At 37.9% G+C, this 20688-nt stretch overlaps 1 protein-coding gene across 7 annotated transcripts in view; it reads left to right on the plus strand.

Annotated features, from left to right (window-relative positions):
* The window catches only part of ttll5 (tubulin tyrosine ligase like 5), a 177124-nt gene that overhangs the window by 126303 nt on the left and 30133 nt on the right, over window positions 1–20688 (plus strand). For 6 of the 7 annotated variants that reach the window (XM_062968328.1, XM_062968329.1, XM_008121901.3 and 3 more), the window contains one exon: window positions 19925–20123. The exons of the other annotated variant lie outside the window; for it this stretch is intronic. In XM_062968328.1, coding sequence (XP_062824398.1) covers window positions 19925–20123 — 199 coding nt within the window. The remainder of the gene's footprint in view (window positions 1–19924; window positions 20124–20688) is intronic. 7 annotated transcript variants of the gene reach the window in all.

A 20688-nucleotide genomic window follows, 5' to 3' on the forward strand; every position in this document is an offset into this window, starting at 1 on the left:
CTGCAGGCTGAATACTTAGCTTTGCCTGCCTGGAGTCTCCATGGGAGGGAAAGCAGGAAGCGTGTCTTTCAGCACTTGGAGGCATGACCCTGCAACCTCAGGTTTCCAGGCAGTAATGAGTTTGCTGTGCTGTTGTTTTCCTAAGGTAATAGGGAATGTTAATTGCTAGAGAGGTTAGGTACAGTTCAGTGCATGGAGGAGACAGCCTTTTATGGCAACAGCACAAGCAAGGAAGGAGGAATTGGGATAGCATTGCTATGGCTTTCCACTTTGATGGAAGACATCTTACTCTGGCACTGTGAAAAGATCTTGATTTGTATGGTCTCAAGAACTGGTCCTGTACATATTCAGAATAAAATTCTAGAGCAGAGGAAAATGGCACAGGATTAGTGGAATAAATGACTTTACCTCCACATTGCTTCCATGATAAAATCAATTGCTCTCCTTACCCCTCATCCATACTGTACTCATACAGTACAGCCATAAGTACTGTATGTGAGGTGAGTGGGTATAAAAGTTAGGAGATCAGTTATGGATTTTTCTGGTTTGACAAATAGCTTTGTTCTCTGTGATGAAAAGAATTGCACTTATGTAGTAACCATCAACAGTCATGGTTAATGTTTGGAAATGTTACTCCTAACCCTATACTGTACAAGCCTAATTCTGTTTTTTTAAATTTTTGTTTATATACTTTTTAAAATCCCAACTTTCACCCAAGGCAGCTAACAGTGAATATAAAACAATCCTGTAACTGTTGTAAGGCTGGTCTAATGTCTTGGTGTCTGTTGTTTTACATGCCTCAGATTTTCTGTCTTTCCAGAATGTATAGTAAATGGTTGTTTTAAAACTTTGGGTATATGTTCAAATCATTTGGTAAGAAGTGCCTCAGAGAACTTGGCTAGAATCTTTAGCTTTATTTTTGCTAACCCAACCCTTCCTTCTGTGTTGCATTTTTACAAAATTCTACAAGTGCCATATTTCTCTTCTTTTTTGTATGTGCCTATTATTCCTATGCATATATAACAGCATATTATGAACTTCATAGACAATTGTGCTACAAGACCAAGAAGCTGGTTTTTTTGGTTGTTATTGTTGACGCAAAAACTATTGCCATAGATTTAGTGGCTCATGACTACTGTTAGGTGATAGAGTTCATTCTGAATATCATATTGGTGAAAATGTCACTGCTAAGTTCAGAAGCATTGGATCAAAGCTGTCAGATGTACATATTGAAACATTTGTGTACAGTGATAATTGTGATAATTGTCTTTTGCTGTTGGGGTGGAATAAGGATGTTGTATGATCCATTAATGATCTATGGAACAAGAAAGGGAGACTCCAAATGGAATTAATCATGAATAGATAAAGATAAATGAGATTAGTGATGTATCGTGATTTCCTTCTGTGGTTAGTATAATATTGCACTACAATAAGAATTACAACTCCTTCATTTCTCACTGGATTAATGGTGCATTGAATTGATCATCATTCCTTATGACAGGTATGTTCTTCCTTTCATTGCATTGTCATTTGATGTAAGCAAAATTCAACCAGCACTTCTCTGAATTTTAAAAGGTATTAAGAAAAGATTCAATGTGCTGCAAAACTGGAGATTTTTAGTTGAATGTGTTGTGATACTGGCATTAATTTGAATTTTGTAAATTATACTTTTATTCTAGGAATTATTTGACCAGTACATTCCCATGACTGAAGACTGGGAAATTAAAAATACTAGCCTGTTGTTTAAACTACTTGAAGGCACACAACACATACATACAGTTTGTAAAGTATGGGATTTTATCGTTGTTGTGGTAGTCCTTTGTTTGCCATGGCTTCTTTTGGTAATACATATGAATCAGCAACTCTGTGAAATAGGCATGGCTCTAGTACGTAACAAAAACTTCTTTAGAGGGTTGCAAGGAGGGAAATAATTATGAAAAGGGGGATGGTTCCTTTTTTGACAAGACTTAAGGTACAGTATAGATTTTGACCTGTGGATATATCAGCCTGGGGTTTTTGCTTGATTTTTTGACAAATCTTTATAGATGTATACATGGTCATACAGGTTAACCATTGAATAATCTAATCTACAAAAGTTGAGCCCACAAATGTGGATGGCCATCTGTACCAAATAGATCAGTGGTTCTCAATCTGGAGTCCCCAGATGTTTTTGGCCTTTAACTCCCAGAAATCCTAACAGCTGATCAACTGGCTGGGATTTCTGGGAGTTGTAGGGCAAAAACATCTGGGGACTCCAGACTGAGAACCACTGAAATGGGTCATGCTTTTTAGAGAAAAAGTTGAAACTGCTCAGTGTCTAATGACAGATTACAGTTCTTTTGTTTCCTGCCTCAGATGCTATGGTCAAATTGAAAAAGTGTGGGTGGGATGGTGTTTCCCACCAAATAGTCCTATTAAAATATCATCTTCACACTTGCATGAGCATCTTTTATTAAAAGGGCAGACTTGCATTTTGAGTTCTTTCATTCCTATTTCCCAGTAACTCCTTTGTTTCTGTGCCATGTGGCCTCAGGTTTGGTCAGTCAATAGGTTTTTTTCCCTTTTGTTTAAATATCTCAGATTAGAGTCCAGCAACTATAATATCTTCCATTAGAACAAAAACAACTCAAGCTTGCTCCAGTTATTTGTATGTTGCTCTTAAGGGAATTCTCTCAGCTGCTTTCACTATAAAACACTACTCTAATTTCATAATCTCAGCTTTGAGTTTCAGCATTTGGTTATCAAAGCTCTGATGTTTGCACCTGGCCAGTGCAAGCAGATGTATGGTGTACATTATACTGAATGAGGTAAACTAGGTTAGCATCTAACCCATAATTTCTCCCTCTGCCTCCATTCCATTACTGGCTGCATGGTAGATAAATTTATAGAAGAGACAAGTGAAAAACATGATTACCGTTTTATATGTTTGTGTGGAAAACATCTTTAGAAACCTGGAGTAATATTTCCTCTCTAGATCTATTCATTTTCAAGGTGACTAGTCACTGACAAAAGATATATCTTAAGACTTAAGATGTCACTACAGGCAGTCCCTGATTTACGAACAAGATATGTTCTGTAAGTTTGTTCTTAAGTTGAATTTGTATGTAAGTCGGAAGAGGTATAGTTTTTAAGTGGAACTCCAGCCAATTTTATTTAGTACTAGCTTGCCCAGGTTATTTGAAAAAGGCATTATTTGTATTTGAATGTTAGGTATTCTCAGTTTGGAGTGGGTGAAGTACAATTCCCAGAATCGTGGGTCAATCCTCCCTAAACTCTGCCAGTATTCAAAGTTGGCCATTTTGGATCTGTGTACCAAGTGTGGTCCAGATCTGACGTTAGCTGGTCATCACCTGGCTGCAGTGCTGTCTGGATGGGGGTGAACTACTACAACTCCCAGATTTCTGGGGCAATTGTCCCAAAACATCTGTCAGTATCCACAGCAGGCAATGTTGAGTGTGTGCCAAGTTTGGTGCAGATCCATCATTGGCTGGGTTCAGTGCTCTTTGGATGCAGGTAAGCTACAACTCCCAAAATCAAGGCCCATTCCCACAAACCCCTGCAGTATATTCAGTTGGTCATGAAGCTTCTCTGTGCGAAGTTTGGTCCTGGTCCATTGTCGGTGGGGGTCACTGTTTCTCTGGATGCAGGTGAACTATAATTCCCTTTTTCCCAAACGTGCCCAATATGCTCTTTTGGTTATGAGAGCTCTGTGTGCAAAGGTTGGTCCTGGTCCATCATTGGAGGGGTTCGGAGTGCTCATTCATTGCAGGTGAACTATAAATCCCAGTACCTACTACTCCCAAATGTCCAGGCCAATTCCCCTCAAAACCCACCAGTATTCAAATCTGGGCATATCAGATATGAATGGCAAGTTTGGCCCAGAGCCATCATTGTTTGGGTTCATAGCATTCGGGGTGTAGGTGAACTACAACTCCACTAAATTCCCCAGTAGGAATGCCCTGACTTGATGCAGTGTGAACTACAACTTCCACCATGTGGAGTCAATCCCCCAAACTCCTCCTCTGCTGTCCCAAACTCCTCCTCTGCTCTGTTTGTTATGCAGACAGATTTGAAAGGGAAGGGCAGTAGGCGGGGTCATGCAAATTCCACACCAATGGAGAACCCTGGGATGCCTGCCTGTGGTGGAGGAAAATGCAAATGCAAAATGAAATGGTCTCCAAATGAAAGCATTCCTTGGGTGGTGGGCCGTAGTGTTTGGGGCGGACATTGGCAGGGGTTGAGGCTACATGTTCATGGAGCTCGCTGTAACCGCAGTGTCAGTGGACGGAAGTGACTTGGTGGCTCCTTAGCACTGGGAACTATAGCCTGTTTGTGGAGGCTGGAGGTTGTCTGTGTGAGTGGACACCCGTGCCACATACGGGTTTTCACTTTGATTATGGATATAGATAGATTGGATGGCATAGGGCAGGGTTAACACCTTGCAGTGTCTGTTTTGCTCTCTGTGCGCTTGTTCAGAAGATTTTGCCTCACTTTCAATCCCTCTGACAATTGGATTTTGAAAATTTTGGTCTGCCATGGAAACAAGGATTGATGATAAAGCTTCGGTGGTGACACCTTTTCTCCATGAGAATTCTTTTAGGAATGAATTTCCCATCCTTGAGGTAGATTTTTCTCACTTCCTGTTCCGTCACCCTTGTTTGTAACTAGGAGTCATATTTTGTAACTCGGGGACTGCCTGTACTGATATGTGCATTCAATATTCAAATAGGAAGGAGCATATTCATCTCAGTTCCTGCATGTATGACTTGTAGTCTGAAGTAAGAGAGTTTCTGCCATTCATGCAAGCTCTGACCATAAGTTAGAACTATCCTTTTTCCCCCCAGTAATCCAACTCTCATGGAGAGCCTTTATGGATCTCAGTGACTCTCCCATTTCTTGACCCATCATCTTTCAAGTGATTATATTGTGGGTCCAGAATCAGAAATCAGTGCCGAGAACCTTTCCCTATGGTTGTTCTATGGAGTGGGAAGAAACATGTAGCTTCACTCTAAAGCTTTGACCCTGAAACCATTCCATAGTTAACGCAGCTAGAGTTTGAATAAACATCTTGTGGAGGTTCAACATGTTATACATTTGCCTGGCCAGCTCTTTATCTGGGGTTGTATCAGATATTTAATTATTTATTTACCTTTTATTTATATTTTTATTTGATGAATTGATATCTTACCTTTCTCCCAAATGGTGGCAAAGTGGCTAGGTCGTCCTTGTAATTGATCTTGGCTGCTCAGATCTACTATGAATTGGTCAACAGAAGAAAAGATTGTAACCCAAGATAATCCCAAAATATTGAAAGTGAAAACTAGAAACACAACTATTGGTGCAATCTGAAGCAGTGTCCAATGATGTTGCCTTGCTCCTGTTGCAATTGTGAATTACCGGATATACTCCAAGATAAGCCGAGTTTTTCAGCCCTTTTTATGAGCTGAAAAAGCCTCCCCCGGCTTATAATCGGGTCAAGGCCAAGGCCGGCAACAGAGCCTGCAGGCTGTTGCTTGCAATATGTGATCTATTTCTCTCCTCTCCTCCCTTATCTGTGTGTTGTTGTTGTTGTTGTTGTTGTTGTTGTTTTTCACTCTTAATCAAGGGAATGTTTTGAAAAGAGAAAGACGCCCTTGCAAGTCAGGAAGAAGAAAAATATGTATTCATTAATCTTATGAAAGCATTTTCCCCTGAAATATTTGTTAAACTCTCCTATAGGTATATAGGCATTAGCCCCTTGAAAGCTTTTGCAATCTCTATGTACCTTTATATTTGTATCTATCTATATACATTAATTTTATATATGAATTTTCCCCTCATATGTTTGCAGGTCTTTGCAAATCCTTTATACATATAGATCCATGGACCTGTGTATCTGTAGCCATACATACACATTATTTTTATATATGAATTTACCCTCATATGTTTGCAAGTCTCTGCAAATTCTATATAGATATAATTATCTTTATAAAGAGAGATGTCTGGATAGATATGAATATATTCTTACCTACCTATATATAGAGCTTGCAAATATTACAGGGGGGAAATGAACACACAAATATATATAGACATGTCTCTCTCTCTCTCTCTCTCTCTCTCTCTCTCTCTCTCTCTCTATATATATATATATATATATATATATATGGCTTGCAAATATTGTAGGGGAAATGCACACATACACACATAGAGAGGGGGGGATTTGCAAACGTTTCAGGGGGAAATGCATATGTAAAATTAGTATCTATAATTATAGATCTATATCTAGCTTTGCATTGTTTATATAAGCATTGAATGTTCGCCTGTTACTATGTTGGAAGCCAGCCTGATTCCCCATGGGGAGATAGGGTGGGATCCAAATGAAGTTGTTGTTGTTGTTGTTGTTGTTGTTGTTGTTATTATTATTATAAGGTTATTGTTGATACCATGTTGTTTTTGTTGCCCCTACTTTTCCACTTATAGAGCTAGTTTATTGTTTTCTTTGAAATACGGTAAATATTCAAAAACATTTAACCTACTGATGCCTCGATTAATAAAATTTTATTGGTATCTATTTTTATTTTGAAATTTACCTGTAGCTGCTGCTTTTCCTACCCTCAGCTTATACTCGAGTTATCTCAGTTTTTTGTGATAAAATTAGGTGCCTCGGCTTATATTCAGGTCAGTTTATACTCGAGTATATACGGTACTCCTGTATAGCAGATCCACTGAGTTTTCTCTGCTGTCAGCCATAAAGCCATGCTCACTTATAGAAGAAAGGTTTGGGATAAGGGAGCCAAGTATTCCCATTTCCCTTCAGTTTCTCCCTACCACCTGCTTGGAAGGCCCTGAAACATACTGAAGTGCTTAGGCTTCCTACAGACTCTGGGGGAAGCTGGGTGTTGGGTAGAGGAGCAGCTCTTGCCGGATGGGTTTTCAAAGTGAGCCTTTGAAAGTGAGTCTTTGAATTTTGGTTTTGCAGCTGCCAGGTATTTTTGTCTTAGTCCTGTGCAGGATTTTTGAACCTAGTCTTCGTATGAAGCATTCTTCACTATGCATGCTAATGTTTGTAGAAGGGGGAAGGGAAGAAAATAATTAGCCAAGAGTTTAAAGGAATTTAACCTAGTTTCACATTGTTTAAATTTGTTTTGGCACAAGCCCCTACTTGCTCCTTTTTCCTGTGAAGTACCTTTTGTATGAGTCACCTTAAATCTTTTTTAAAAATACTGAATATTTACTGGGGTTTTAAAAAAATCCTTCTTTTCCCTCTTTTGCTGGGGAGATCTGTTAGTGAGCTTTCCCAAACTTTGTCACAATCCCCACCCAAAAACACAGCCAACTTTGTAAGTATTAATTTGAAATCGCTTGAAAAGAAACTTTTTCTAAAGTTGAGAAAGTTCCTAATTACGGTGAAATATCTTGGCTTCCTGGCATGTGTGAAAGTTTTGGGGCTTGGCCTCCTTCCAGAGAAATTTTCTGGGAAAGGCTGAATATATTATCGATGCCTCTAGGCCTTGTCTGCCATACCTGTATTTTGGAGGTATATGAAACCAACTTCTACTCTTCTTCTCTGTACCTTGTTTGACACTTCCCACACACATTTTATTTTCATTTGTCTATTTAGTGCAAAAGATAGCATTGATTTTCATTTTTTAGCCAAAGTTCTGTAAAAATGTCGAAAAAATGTCGTAATGTATCTTTACTGAAAACTTGAGGGATGTTACTTACTTATTTTTATGAAAATGCATGGAAAAGATGGTACGTAATTGGAGAATTTAATTAGGCATGGCTTTCAAACATCTTGACCTGATAAAGAAGCCAGTGAAGTATAGAAAGTTTGCATAATGTGTTTTGTGCTCTATAGTTGGCCAAAGAATGGTGCAGTGTCTTGTTGTTTTTGGATTTTGCTGTATTTTTTTTTTTTTGCATGGCCCACACACCCCTGAATAAAGTAGTATTGTATTGACAACAGAGAATGGAGACTTTATTTCCTTGCATACTGAAGTATTCCTGCAAAGTTTATGACAAAATAGACTTTGAATAACCTTTTCTGTGAAATGGGTTAGGAATCCTATCTGGGGGTCTAACTTTAGATTCTGCAAAGACTGCTTATCTCTTATTTTTTAAATAAATTTTATTGTGTAAAGATGGTATACATACTGTAAAAGAAAATAAAAGAACTACAGATACACATAATACAAATACATTTGTCTACCAGCCCCCCTCCCCCACCAATGAACGACCATCCATGACTGGAAACTAATATCTCATAAAAACCTATCTTTATATTAATAACTTCCACTTGCTGTTATTTTTAACTCAACCTTTGTCTTCCTTCCTAAATATTCAAAGCAACCCTTCATTTTCTATCTGTCTGCATTATTTTTTCCTCTAATGCCATTGGACAGCTTGGCCATTTGGATATAGGCTAATAATTTTCCTCTAGAGTCTTTTATAAATAACTTTTTCCCCATCCATGATTTTCTATTATTAATCTTGCAGCTACAAAACTGTATTGACAAATTTCTATTTCTTCTTTACCAATTTTTTCATCGGTAAAAACTTTTTAAATAAACGTAAAGGCACATTTCTGGGGTTTTCTTAATCTTTTTAGTGATTATTTTGCTCGTTTCCTTGATTACCTTTCCCGAGAAAGTTTGTATCAGCTTGCAGGTCCACCAAACATGGACGAAGGTACCTTTATGTATTTTGCATCTTCACCATTTCCCCCCTCCTGGTGGGATTTATCTATTTTGCTTATCACTTCAGGAGTTATATAATTTCTATAGAACATTTTATACATGTTTTCTCTGATGGAGCCAGCTATCAAAAACTTAAAGCCTCTTCTCCATTAAAATTCCCATTTTTCCAAATCAATTTTCCCCTAAGTCTTTAGCCCATGAAATCACCACTATTTTTATTTGATTGTCTTCTAAGTTGTAGTCTAAAATATACTTGTATAATATGGAAATTAGTCCTTTATTCCCCTTCTCCAAAATGTTCTCCATTTCCGATTTTCTTTGGGGAAATCCTACCTTGTTATCTTTCATAAATCTGTCGTGTAGTTGGAAGTAATAAAACCAGTTGTTTTACTCAAATTCTTCTCTCCCTTTTAGTTTCCATTGCCCTTTTTCTTTGCTTAAGTATTCTCTCTAGGTTGTCCTTTCATCATGAAATGCTTTATTTAGCTTCCAGAGGTCGCAGCCATAGAGATCTTTTTTGCTCCAGCTGGCTCTTATAATGTGTCTATTAAAATCTTTATTGACCTTTTCCTTTTTATACCATAAATACACATGCCATCCAAATCTTAAATTATAGCCTTCTAAGTTAAGTAAAGCACAATTTTCTATTCTGATCCATTCCTTTATCCAGCTAAAGCCTGCTGCTTCATAGTAATATTTAAGATCTGGGAGCGCTAAGCATAAAATAACACACATTTGGGAGCTTTTAATCTCCAGAGAAAAGTGTTTCAGTGAAATGTAGTACATCCGACTAATCTAAGATGAACTTTTATTATCTTCAGGTCTGCCAAATTTTGTGTGTGTGTGTGTGTGTGTGTGTGTGTGTAGTGCTACTTAAAGCTGTGGTCTATGGACTAGTGTCAGTGCATGAGCTATTAGCTGGCAGTCTGCTGAATTTCCAGGAAAGAAACAAACTGTTATATCAATGAGCTATGAGCTGGTGCCAGTTCGTGACACATTGGGGGGCAGGGGTCCTGCCAAGCTCGATCATCAGATAGTTTAAGGAGGATTGATATACATATAACAGCCATTGGAGTAATTCTCCAAAACAGAGTTATCAAAAAAAGTATTTCAGTGGAATTTGTGTAACACATCAACAACTAAACAGTGTTCACAGTCCTGAGATATTCTGTTGTCACTATGCTTTGTGTTCATATTACTGAATATACTATGTTCAAAGGAATCACTTCTGAGACCTAAATAAAGGGAGTAGCAGCGGAGACCTTTTCATTCATGCTAATCGCATCACATGTATTCTGTATCATTAAAATGTTCCAGCAGACTGAGCCCATGTGCAGGTGTATGTTCAGGCTTCTAGAGAGTAGGGTTGCTTTCTGCTCACTGCTGATTTTTGCTAATTTAAAAGAGGCTGCTATGATTCTTCTAATCCAAATCAGACAGAGTGGATAAGCCTGGCTGCTATTATCACCTCTTGTCCCGTGACCTGTTGAGTAGGGATGGAATATAGGCACTGAACTACTTAACCAGATTACCTCCTCTCTTTGCCTTAACTTAGCTTCTCTATTTTCCCCTTTAATGTGAAAATCTGCTTTTCAGTGGAAAAAGAAGAAAGATGAGTTGGAGAAAAACATAGATACTCTAAGTATTTTCCCAATCAGAAAGCCCAGTGTTACAGTATACTTGGTACAAGTCTTGGGATGTTACTTTGGGCAAAGTGAATGCCCATATTTTCTAATAGCCAGATATTAAGATTGTTTCTAGGTTTTTCTTACATACTTTTTCCAGTGTTTCACTTCTGGTGCTATTTCAGTCTAGAGCAGGGGTCCCCAGACTAAGGCCCGAGGGCCACATGTGGCCCATTGAAGCCATTTATCCGGCCCACGCAGCAGCGGTGGCTCCCTCCTCCACCACCACCGAGGAAGGCGCCGCATTTCCAACCTCACCTGATGCGCGCCTTCCAAAGCTTTGCTTCTTTATAATGGTATTTTAATTATTATTTAATTAATAATTATTAAGGGGTGCTTTGCTAGTGCTTTTGGTGCACAAAGGCAGAAGGGGGTTGGACTAAATGGCCCAAGGGGTCTCTTCCAACCCTCTTTATTATTATTATTATTATTATTATTATTATTATTATTATTATTGACACAAAGACAAAGTTATTTATTTATTTATTTATTGTCGGAAGCATTGCATAATAAGTTTAAAAGTGATAAAATAATAGTTTTAGACCAAAAGTGGGCAACAGCAATTTCATTGTCCGTAGCTTTAAACAACTCCTCCTCTGTGCATGAATGTGGAGCAGAACAAACTCCTCATATGTATGCTTGCCCACAATGCCCTGCCTCATGCACAAAGACAAATTATAACACAGCTAATGAGATATATATGCTGGATTTCATATCACAAAATCATATGTTGAACACTTCCCAAGCGTTTAGGTCTATGTGATGTATTATTATTATTATTATTATTATTATTATTATTATTATTATTATTATTATTAACATTGAGTCTGGGTGGCCATCTGTCAGGAATGCTTTTCTTATGCTTTTGGTGCACAAAGGTAGAAGGGGGTTGGACTAAATGGTCCAAGGGGTCTCTTCCAACCTTCATTATTTTTATTATGATTATGATTAACATTGAGGCTGTATTTGTTCCTGTTTGGGTTTTTTTACTTCAAAATAAGAGATGTGCAGTGCATAGGAATTTGTTTATCGGGGGTTTTTTCACCTATAGTCTGGCCCTCCAACGGTCTGAGGGACCGTGAACTGGCCCCCTGTTTAAAAAAGTTTGGAGACCCCTGGTCTAGAGTGTGTAGATTTTATTACTACATTTGGCACACACAATTGCATATCAGCATTCCTGCTTTAGACCACTTTCAGCTTTTGTCAACTACTTCAGGCTTAATTTTCTACAGTATACTATATATTAAAATGTTCTCCTTTGGTTCCTACCACACATTTTTACAATGTAAAAGACAAAATTTCCTTGCATCAGAATGCACAGTTAAATCTATTTAGAAATGTTTTAAAGAGAAACAGGCATCCCTAGACTGTTCCACTCTCTTGGTGTAACACACGGTCTTGCCATTAAATCTGTCTAGACTCACTTTTTGTTACATTGGCAAGTTGGTACTATTCGTTAGTAGGTTGAGGGAGAGAAGTATGCCAATATCTGTTACTTCAGGTCTTGCTCCCTTAGAGTCAAGGCCCGTGCACCCACTTGATATTCTTCCATCTAATCTGGAACAGATCATCTCACAATACTCTTCTATATTTTGGGTCCTTACAGAAAGCCTCACAAAGTGGAGGAAACCCTACAAGTGTAGGGTTTCAAACTACAGGAAACAATGGCTTCAAACTACAGGAAAGGAGATTCCACCTGAACATCAGGAAGAACTTCCTCACTGTGAGAGCTGTTCGGCAGTGGAACTCACTGCCGCAGAGTGTGGTGGAGGCTCCTTCTTTGGAGGCTTTTAAGCAGAGGCTGGATGGCCATATTTCGGGGGTGCTTTGAATGCGATTTCCTGCTTCTTAGTGGGGGATTGGACTGGATGGCCCATGAGGTCTCTTCCAACTCTACTATTCTATGATTCTATGATTCTAAGTGTAGTTCATGTTCAGGTACATGCACAGAGAAAGCAAAACTTCAGTTCTCCATGACTCTAATTTGATATTTGGACATTAAAGCTATCGTACCAGTACCATGTTCCCACTAATACTCTGATCTATTTGACATAGTTCTTCTAAGAAAAAAGGAAAAGTGGCCAAAAACGTTATGCAGCCAGGAGTACTGTAAGTTAGAAATGCTGGAAACAATCATAATTTCCACAATCAAACAGAACTTTATTGTATACAGCAAGTTATTTACAATTTTGAGAGATGTTAAGAGTAGGAAATCTCTGTTTCTCCTACAGTTGCCATTTGTGTCATAGCGTTAGGCTTTGGCCTGACATAAACCATGTATTTGCTGACATCTTGGGTGACACAGTTAAGAACCCAAAGCATGTGTCTCCACCCATACTTTAATAACATCTTGTTCCAGTTGGTACTAAAATATAAAGCTTTGGGCATGAGTCAGACCATTCTCTTGTCATCATACTCTTGATTTTGTCGTGATTTCGATAAAGTACTAATTGATTGTGATGCAACATCTGGAGTAGTTGGGGGTGATTCTGAATATTATGCAGTACATGATGATTGTCAGAAACAAGCAACACCAGCAATCTTTTAGTTGGTAGTTTCCTTTTTTTTCTTCCCAAATTCTTCATATCTCTGTAACAATCTTTAAATGCTAGACTTTCTGGGAGCATTTTCTGTACATCTCCTTCCCTAGCAGGGATCTTTGTATTTTCACACTAGACCACTAAGGAAAACACAAATTATTTGATCTGCTGTGGATATTGAAGAATGGTGCATGCTTCTGTCCATTTCCATCACATTTATGACTAAAGGTTCATTTCATATAAACATACAGCTGATTCCTGGACATCCCATAAAATAGCAACTGATTTTTTTTCTTTCTTTTTACAACACAGGCAAAATTAATATTTGTAATAGGATGCTGTTTGTTCTGAGAGGTATTTCTTCTGTCCCAGTGGGATTTTCCTTTCTTGCTCTACCAAATGAAATGTTACTTGATCTCCAAATGCATGATTACAAGTCAATTGAATGCCTGCCCAAATGGAATTGTTCATTGAAGTTTTCACTGCTGTATGTTTGCTTGTGCTTTTCAGAAGCCTGCTCTGAAATAATCTTGACTAGATTAATAGTTCTTGAAGATTTATTTGTATCTGCAGCAACAAGTCTGTAAAATGTCTATCTTCAGCACCCTACCCTTTGTGATACCATTCTTGTATGCTTACCTCTGTGGACTGCCTCACTTCTTATTGTACTTTTCTGATTTCTAAAACTTAGTGTGTCTCTCTCTGTGTTACAATGTGTGTGAATGCTGAAAAAACATTCCAATGAGAAGGAAAAAACCACTGTACAGTCTTCCTATCTCACTGAATATAGACATTCTTACTAGATTACGATATTCTTGCTATTAGATTTAATTGTAACAATTTGAAATACTTTAGAAAGAGCTGAAAATATTGAATTAGCCCTCCAGACTATCATTCCCATTATCCATGACGTTTCAATGTGTTAAGGAAGGCTGATGGTATTTGCATTCTAGCAATAACATAAGGACATATTCCCCAACTGTTTTTCCTAATAACATATACCTTCAAATTAACTGTACTGCCATGGGCAGACACATAGCACCATAGTATATTAATATCTTCATGTCTGACCTAGTACAACACTTCCTCAACTCAAATTCAAATAAAGACCAGCCACCAAGACTCCTTGAGAGGGCAACACGATTGTCTAGAATGGTATTACTAATAATACTGAGTGATCTGTATGTGATGCAAATGGTGTTCTGCCATTTCATATCTTTATCCTGTTCGGTAATAAAGTCTTGGGAACATGTTTTGCTTTGTTGATTTGACTTTCTGGCCACAAATGATAACTTAAGAGAATGGCAATCATGCAACCAGCAGGTCACTAAAACAATGTTACAAAGCTTCTATTTTCTTTCTGTTATTTTGGTATTTAGAAGATGGATAAGTTATTAATAAACAGGTAAAGTTCAAACATGGAAATTAATAATTGGGTATAACTATCCATAGTAATCTTAAGATGTAGTAATACTTTTAAATGTATATGCCAAATGTTAGAAAAGAAAAAAATATTTTGGGAAAAACAAAAAGATTTTGTAAAGCAAGAATATACCACTGAAGAATCATATGGAGATAGGACACAAATAGTTTGGGGAAACATTAAGTTTTTAAATTAGTTCACCCTTCAGGTGCTATTGAGTCACATGATATGCTTCAGGGGAGGCTTAATATCCTAGGCACTGTCAGCCTACCACCTGTTCTTCATAAAGCATGTGTGCTTGGCCTAGAAGAGTGAAGTACTATAGCCAGGGCCATGAACTTAAACTTCAAAGCAAACAGTTGAGCTCACACACACATATATATGTATTGTATGGCATTACGTTTCACAGCTGCACTCTCATTCTGGAAGACAAGGCTATGACAATACTTCTGTCTTTAGAAAATACTTTTGTCAATTTGTTGAGCCTCTTCATTGGTAAAGTATTATCATAATAGAATGAATGAAATGAGTCCAACATCAGCTTTTCTGAACACTGTTACGGTTCCACATGTAAGCTTCTGGGCTTCCCTACCATTCTAAGGTTGAATCTATAGTGCCATATAATCCAGTTTCAGAATGTAGAGTAACTTCTTTGGACTGGATTATATGAGTCTACACTGCCATATACCGTATATACTCGAGTATAAGCCAACCTTAATATAAGCCGGGGCACCTAATTTTACCACAAAAAACTGGGAAAACTGGGGATCTATTTTCATTTTGAAATTTACCAGTAGCTGCTGCATTTTCCACCCTCGGCTTATACATATAAGTTTATAAGCTTATAAGTATAAGCCGAGGGTGGAAAATGCAGCAGCTACTGGTAAATTTCAAAATGAAAATAGATCCTAATGAAATTATATTGAGGCATCAGTAGGTTAAAGGTTTTTGAATATTTACTGTATTTCAAAGAAAAACAGTAAACTAGCTCTGCATGTGGAAAAGTAGGGTCAACAAAAACAATACGGTATTAACAATAACTTAATAATAATAATAATAATAATAATAATAATAATAAAAACTTCATTTGTACCTTGTCCTATCTCCCCATGAGGACTCAGGCCAGCTTCCAACATAGTAACAGGCAAACATTCAGTGCCCACATAAACAATGCAGAGCTAGATATAGATCTATAATTATATATACTAATCTCACATATGCATTTTCCCCTGAAATATTTGCAAATCCTCTCTCTATATATGTGCATTTTCCTCCTGCAATATTTGCAAGCCCTATATATGTTTATATCTATCTATAAATCTGTGTGTGTGTGTGTGCACGTGCATTTCACCTGCAATATTTGCAATATTTTCATATATATATATATATATATATATATATATATATATATATATCTATCTGTATAGGATTGGCAAAGACTTGCAAAGATGTGAGGTGAAACTTCATATATAAAAGAATATATACACATAGATACAGATATACAGGTACATGGAAATCTCTAGATATCTATATGTATATAGGAGACTTGCAAACATATGAGGGGGAAATTCATATATAAAATTAATGTAGATAGATAGATAGATAGATAGATACAAATATAAAGGTACATACAGGCTTTATATTTGTATATATCTGTAGCAGAGATTAACAAATATTTCAGGGGAAAATGCTTTTATAAGATTAATGGGTATATATATATTCTTCTTCCTGACTTGCAAGGGCTTTTTCCCTTTTCAAAACATTCCCTTGGTTAAGAACAAGGGAGGCTTTGGAGAAGTAAACACTGATAATGGAGGGTAAGATGGGAGATAAATATATATTGCAAGCAATGGCCTCCAGGCTCCACTGCTGGTTTGACCTTGACCCGATTATAAGCCGGGGGAGGCTTTTTCAGCTCATAAAAAGGGCTGAAAAACTCGGCTTATCTTCGAGTATATATGGTAATCCAGTTCAGTACAGTTAATCTGCATTCTGAAAATGGATTATTTGGCAATGAAGATGGGGCCTTATGTCAAGGACAGAACGCCACAAGATCAAAGATAACAGAGTTTATTGGATTTACAGAACTCAAAATGCCCGTAAAAGACAAGGGCTAGGCAACATTAGCCTTAAAAAGCAAAAAGGGGCAAGAAAAACGTTCAAAAGATAAACCGGATTAAACCGGAGTTTAATCCGGGTAAAATCAAAACAGCTTGCTTCAGCCTGGGAATAAACAAAACAGAAGCTGGGGAACAAAGAGTTCAGTCCGTAAATCCAGAGTAGCAGATGGCATCCGTCAAGAAGACGACGGAAGGTCAAAGCTATTGAGATTAAGCAGAGGTTGCACAAACAAAAGCCCACACAATTCCTCCCGCCGTCTGAACCCAAATTCCAAAACAACTTACGTAATCAGCACACGAAACACACCCGTCTTCAGGAAAACGTCCCACACAGATCCCAAGCGTTTGTCCAGATTACCTTGCCCAACGCAATTTGCTATTGCTCCCAAACCCCATTTTATGCCAGTTACAAGTCCTCATCACTATCAGCTGTTCTCCTTAACCCGGGCGTTTCCTCATCACTTTCCTCATCAGAACTGGAACACCTCTGACTACGCCCCACAGCATCCCCAGCTGTGGATCCCGTCCCATCCCTCCAGCTTGTCCATGGGTCTAGTCCTGAAGGTCCCCAATCATCTTCCATCCCATCATTGCCAGTGGCACCCAATTCCTCCCTTACCCGAGTCCAATCCATCTCATCCTCTTCCGAGCTAACCAGCTCTTCCTCCATTCTCTCCGTAAACCCCTCAAAAGACTCTTCGTCAGATGGTTCTGCAAAGATATCTCGCAGCCTCTTTCTTTCTCGCTCCTTGAGAGTATCTGACTCTCGAGGAGTCTTACGCCCACGTCTGCCAGTAGCAGAGCCATGAGGCTCAATCATAACACCTTATTAGTATCATGCTGCTTGCATGCCTTGTTCTATCTCTGCCCATCCCTATTTATCAAAACTGTCTGGCAATCAAGTTGGAGTAATAAGAGATCTTTATGTAAAATTAAAATAATTGTAAGAATTGGAAATAAATCTAGCATCAAAGAATTTTGGAACACTTGGGTTTTTTTTCAGATTATATGAGGGATAATTCTTAAATCTTGTTTTGAAAAACTGCTAATTAAAAAGAATCCAAACTGCTGATGCATTGCCCCTTGCTGGTAAAATCTAGTCACATTTTCTACTCCATGTATTTCCTGCCTTTGCAGAACATTAATATAGCATGTTTCTCTGTGTTTTTTTTTCCTATTAGAGTTATCAGGACACTTCAAATTCTTCATTATTGCAGCTTTCTTTGGAATAAAGAGAGCTCCTCCACAGTGGAACTCTTGCCTATTCATATTGTTCCTGCCTTATGGTCAGGGTCTGTGATTTTCATGCCAGAGCGCTGTACAAAATACCTGAGTTTGGAGGGTGGGATCATTTTTATTGTTTCTCCTCCATTCAGTCCTTTGATTAGCTAATGATCAAGCCCCTCCAAATCTGCTTGACTTGGACCTGGCCTAGTAAGAAGTTCGGGACATACAGGAGGAGATGGTATGTTAGCAAGATTATTTGAGCATCAGTGGAATTCCTTGCAGTTTCATTTTCAGATGCAGCCCTATTCACACATCACCAGCAGTCAGGTATGAAGAGATTTAAACTTCCCTTCCCTAGTGGGGGAAAGACATGAGAAAAGGGTATATGTGCTTTGTAGGCAATCAACTTGTACACCTCTGCTGTATGTGTTGGTGAGCCACGTAGAAAAGGCTCCCTTTCTGAAAAGTGCAAACTCAGTTTTGATAGCGTTTTTACAGGATTGTTTTTGACAAGGCCTTTGATTATCTGAAAAGGTAGGGCTATGGCTCCTCAGCATTCTGGGTGGCAACAGGAAATGTTTGTTTTCTTTTCATCATATATTTGATGGCTTCTCAAAAATAGTAATGCCTAACTTACCTGCTAGTCACTATTATCTTATAAAACCCTGTATTAAAGATACATATTTGATTAAAACAGAGGTGGGAACCTTTAGAAAGATTTGAGAGCACCCCCAACACATTTTCACATACACACACCTTATCCCTGCCACTGATAAAACCAGATTTTCAATTGTCAAAAAATGCTGTTTGTGTTCAAGACAAGTTTGCAGCCTTGGGAAATCAGGGGACCAAGATGACAAACTCTAAAGAATAAGTTCAATATAGATCAACATGTATTGAGCAAATAACACTATGTAACACGATTTTTATTCCTGGGTTATAAATCTTATTTCCAAATTGGTTCTATCATATAAACATGGAAAAGTTTATTAAACTGTAAAAACTTTGTTTTTATGGGACATCCTACAGCATATTTTGCTATAGTTTTTCAGTGAATATCTCATTGAGTTCCAACCAATTCAACATAGTTTATGGCAGCCACAAAAACAACGTTTCTGGAGTATATCAAGTACTTTCAAAGTAAGTTCAGCACAATTAAACAGGGATAACACTTTCGAAGTAGGTACAGATTTTTCTTTTTCAAATTTTGCTACATAGTGTAATCTTTGTCCCTCACTAAAACAGGGATGGGAGAACCACACTTATTTGTCTGTAAAACACCTTCCCTAAGGACAAAAAAGTAGTTTGTCCTTTCAGTGATTGGTTAAGATGGTACCATCTCTTCAGATAATACGCATGCGACATTTAATAGTTAGGGACTTCTGGAATATAATCTATTTTCTATTGTATCATTGTGTTTTATTGAACAGCTTTTACCATAGTTGTTAGACCCTAGAGTTCTGTTTTTTCGGCTAGTTCTTGGATTAATGGAGAACTCTTCCTTAGGAGAAATCAGTTTGCATCTGAAATAATACTGACAATATGTGGCTAATGGGCTGCATGCAGACTCAGAGCTGTTTTGGTGACTCACCACCTCCCCCCCCCCCCCCCCCAAAAAAAATTGGTGCTGAATTTGGCTGCAGATTACTAAATGTCATTTTTAAAAGCATTATCTTTATGTTTTCCAATGACTTGTGTATTTGGTTGGTTGGCTGGTAGTTTTGCTGCGTTTGTTGCTGAAAATAAATAGCTCCCTTTTAAAAATAGCATTTAATGCTTATCCAAATGTTTTTTCCTGGTTTCCCATTAAAATTGAGCAGCACGATATACAGGCAGTCCTCAAGTGACAAACAAGGTAGGTTTTGTAGATTTGTTCCTAAGCTGAATTTGTTGTCTCACCAGGACAGTTGTCTCACCCCTGTTCTTAACTAGGAGTCATTTGTAAGTCAAATGTTTGTAAATCGGGGACTGCCTGTACTGCTGATGTGCAGCAGAGGCAAGGCCTTGGAGTCCAGAGAGGAGAGGGCAGAATTGACTCAGGAACACAGTCATAATTTCAAACCATGATAAACCAATGCAAGAAATGTGAGAATACTTTTATCTTGCCTTGAAATGGCACACATCATAAGGTGATGGTCATGCACTTTTTTGTTATTAGGACTTCTTTGCTAGCAAAAGCTCTTTTTGGGCAGCAGCAAGGAAGCTAGCTGTGATTTTTTTTTAAATTACAGTGAAACCTTTCTTCTTTCAGGGCACTCGAAACTGACAGATTTGCTTGGGAAGGAGATGCAGAGAACAGCTTACATAGTAAGTTGATAGGAAGCCAACCACTGCATCCCAAGGCTTCATCTAGTACCGGAAGCTATCAGCTCCATTTTGCCCTGCAGCAGCTCCAACAGCAGAAGCTTCAGTCCCGACAGCTTTTGGACCAGAGTCGAGCCCGACACCAGGTGACTTAGATGACTAAGGATACCTTACAAGATGTGTTATTATTGGGCAAGAGACCTTCTTATAAAATGACAATAGAAAATAGATCCAAATACTCTAAAAAGAATACTCCAGCTTTGTTCATTAGCACAATTTCCTGCAAATGATTTTTTTTTTTTGCAATATTTTGTCATTATATTTAGAAATTGAAAACAAAAGAAGAAACACTTGGCAGTAGCCAGTTTCTAAAAGAAAGTAAGTAGCAACTAGGAGTCATAGGGATAACCAAACTTGTGTGGATCTGATTATAAGCACATTGTTTGTAAAACCTTACAGAAGGTACTGCCTATAAACCTTTATCTTTGGCTTACATGGAAGAACAATTCATGTATTCGGTTATTCCCAACATATCAGCAGATGAAGCAACAGTTCAGTGTCCAAAAACAACTACTTTTCTTGTGCTTTTTCAAATGCATTTAATGAAATGAGAATTTTAAAGCTTTAGACAAGATTACCTTTCTTTTTCGTACTTCATAATATGAGACAAATTCTGTTGTATTCTCTCTGATTAGCTATTTGTTCATTGTT

The sequence above is a fragment of the Anolis carolinensis genome, chromosome 1 (assembly GCF_035594765.1).
Source record: "Anolis carolinensis isolate JA03-04 chromosome 1, rAnoCar3.1.pri, whole genome shotgun sequence".
Taxonomy (NCBI): Eukaryota; Metazoa; Chordata; class Lepidosauria; order Squamata; family Dactyloidae; genus Anolis; species Anolis carolinensis.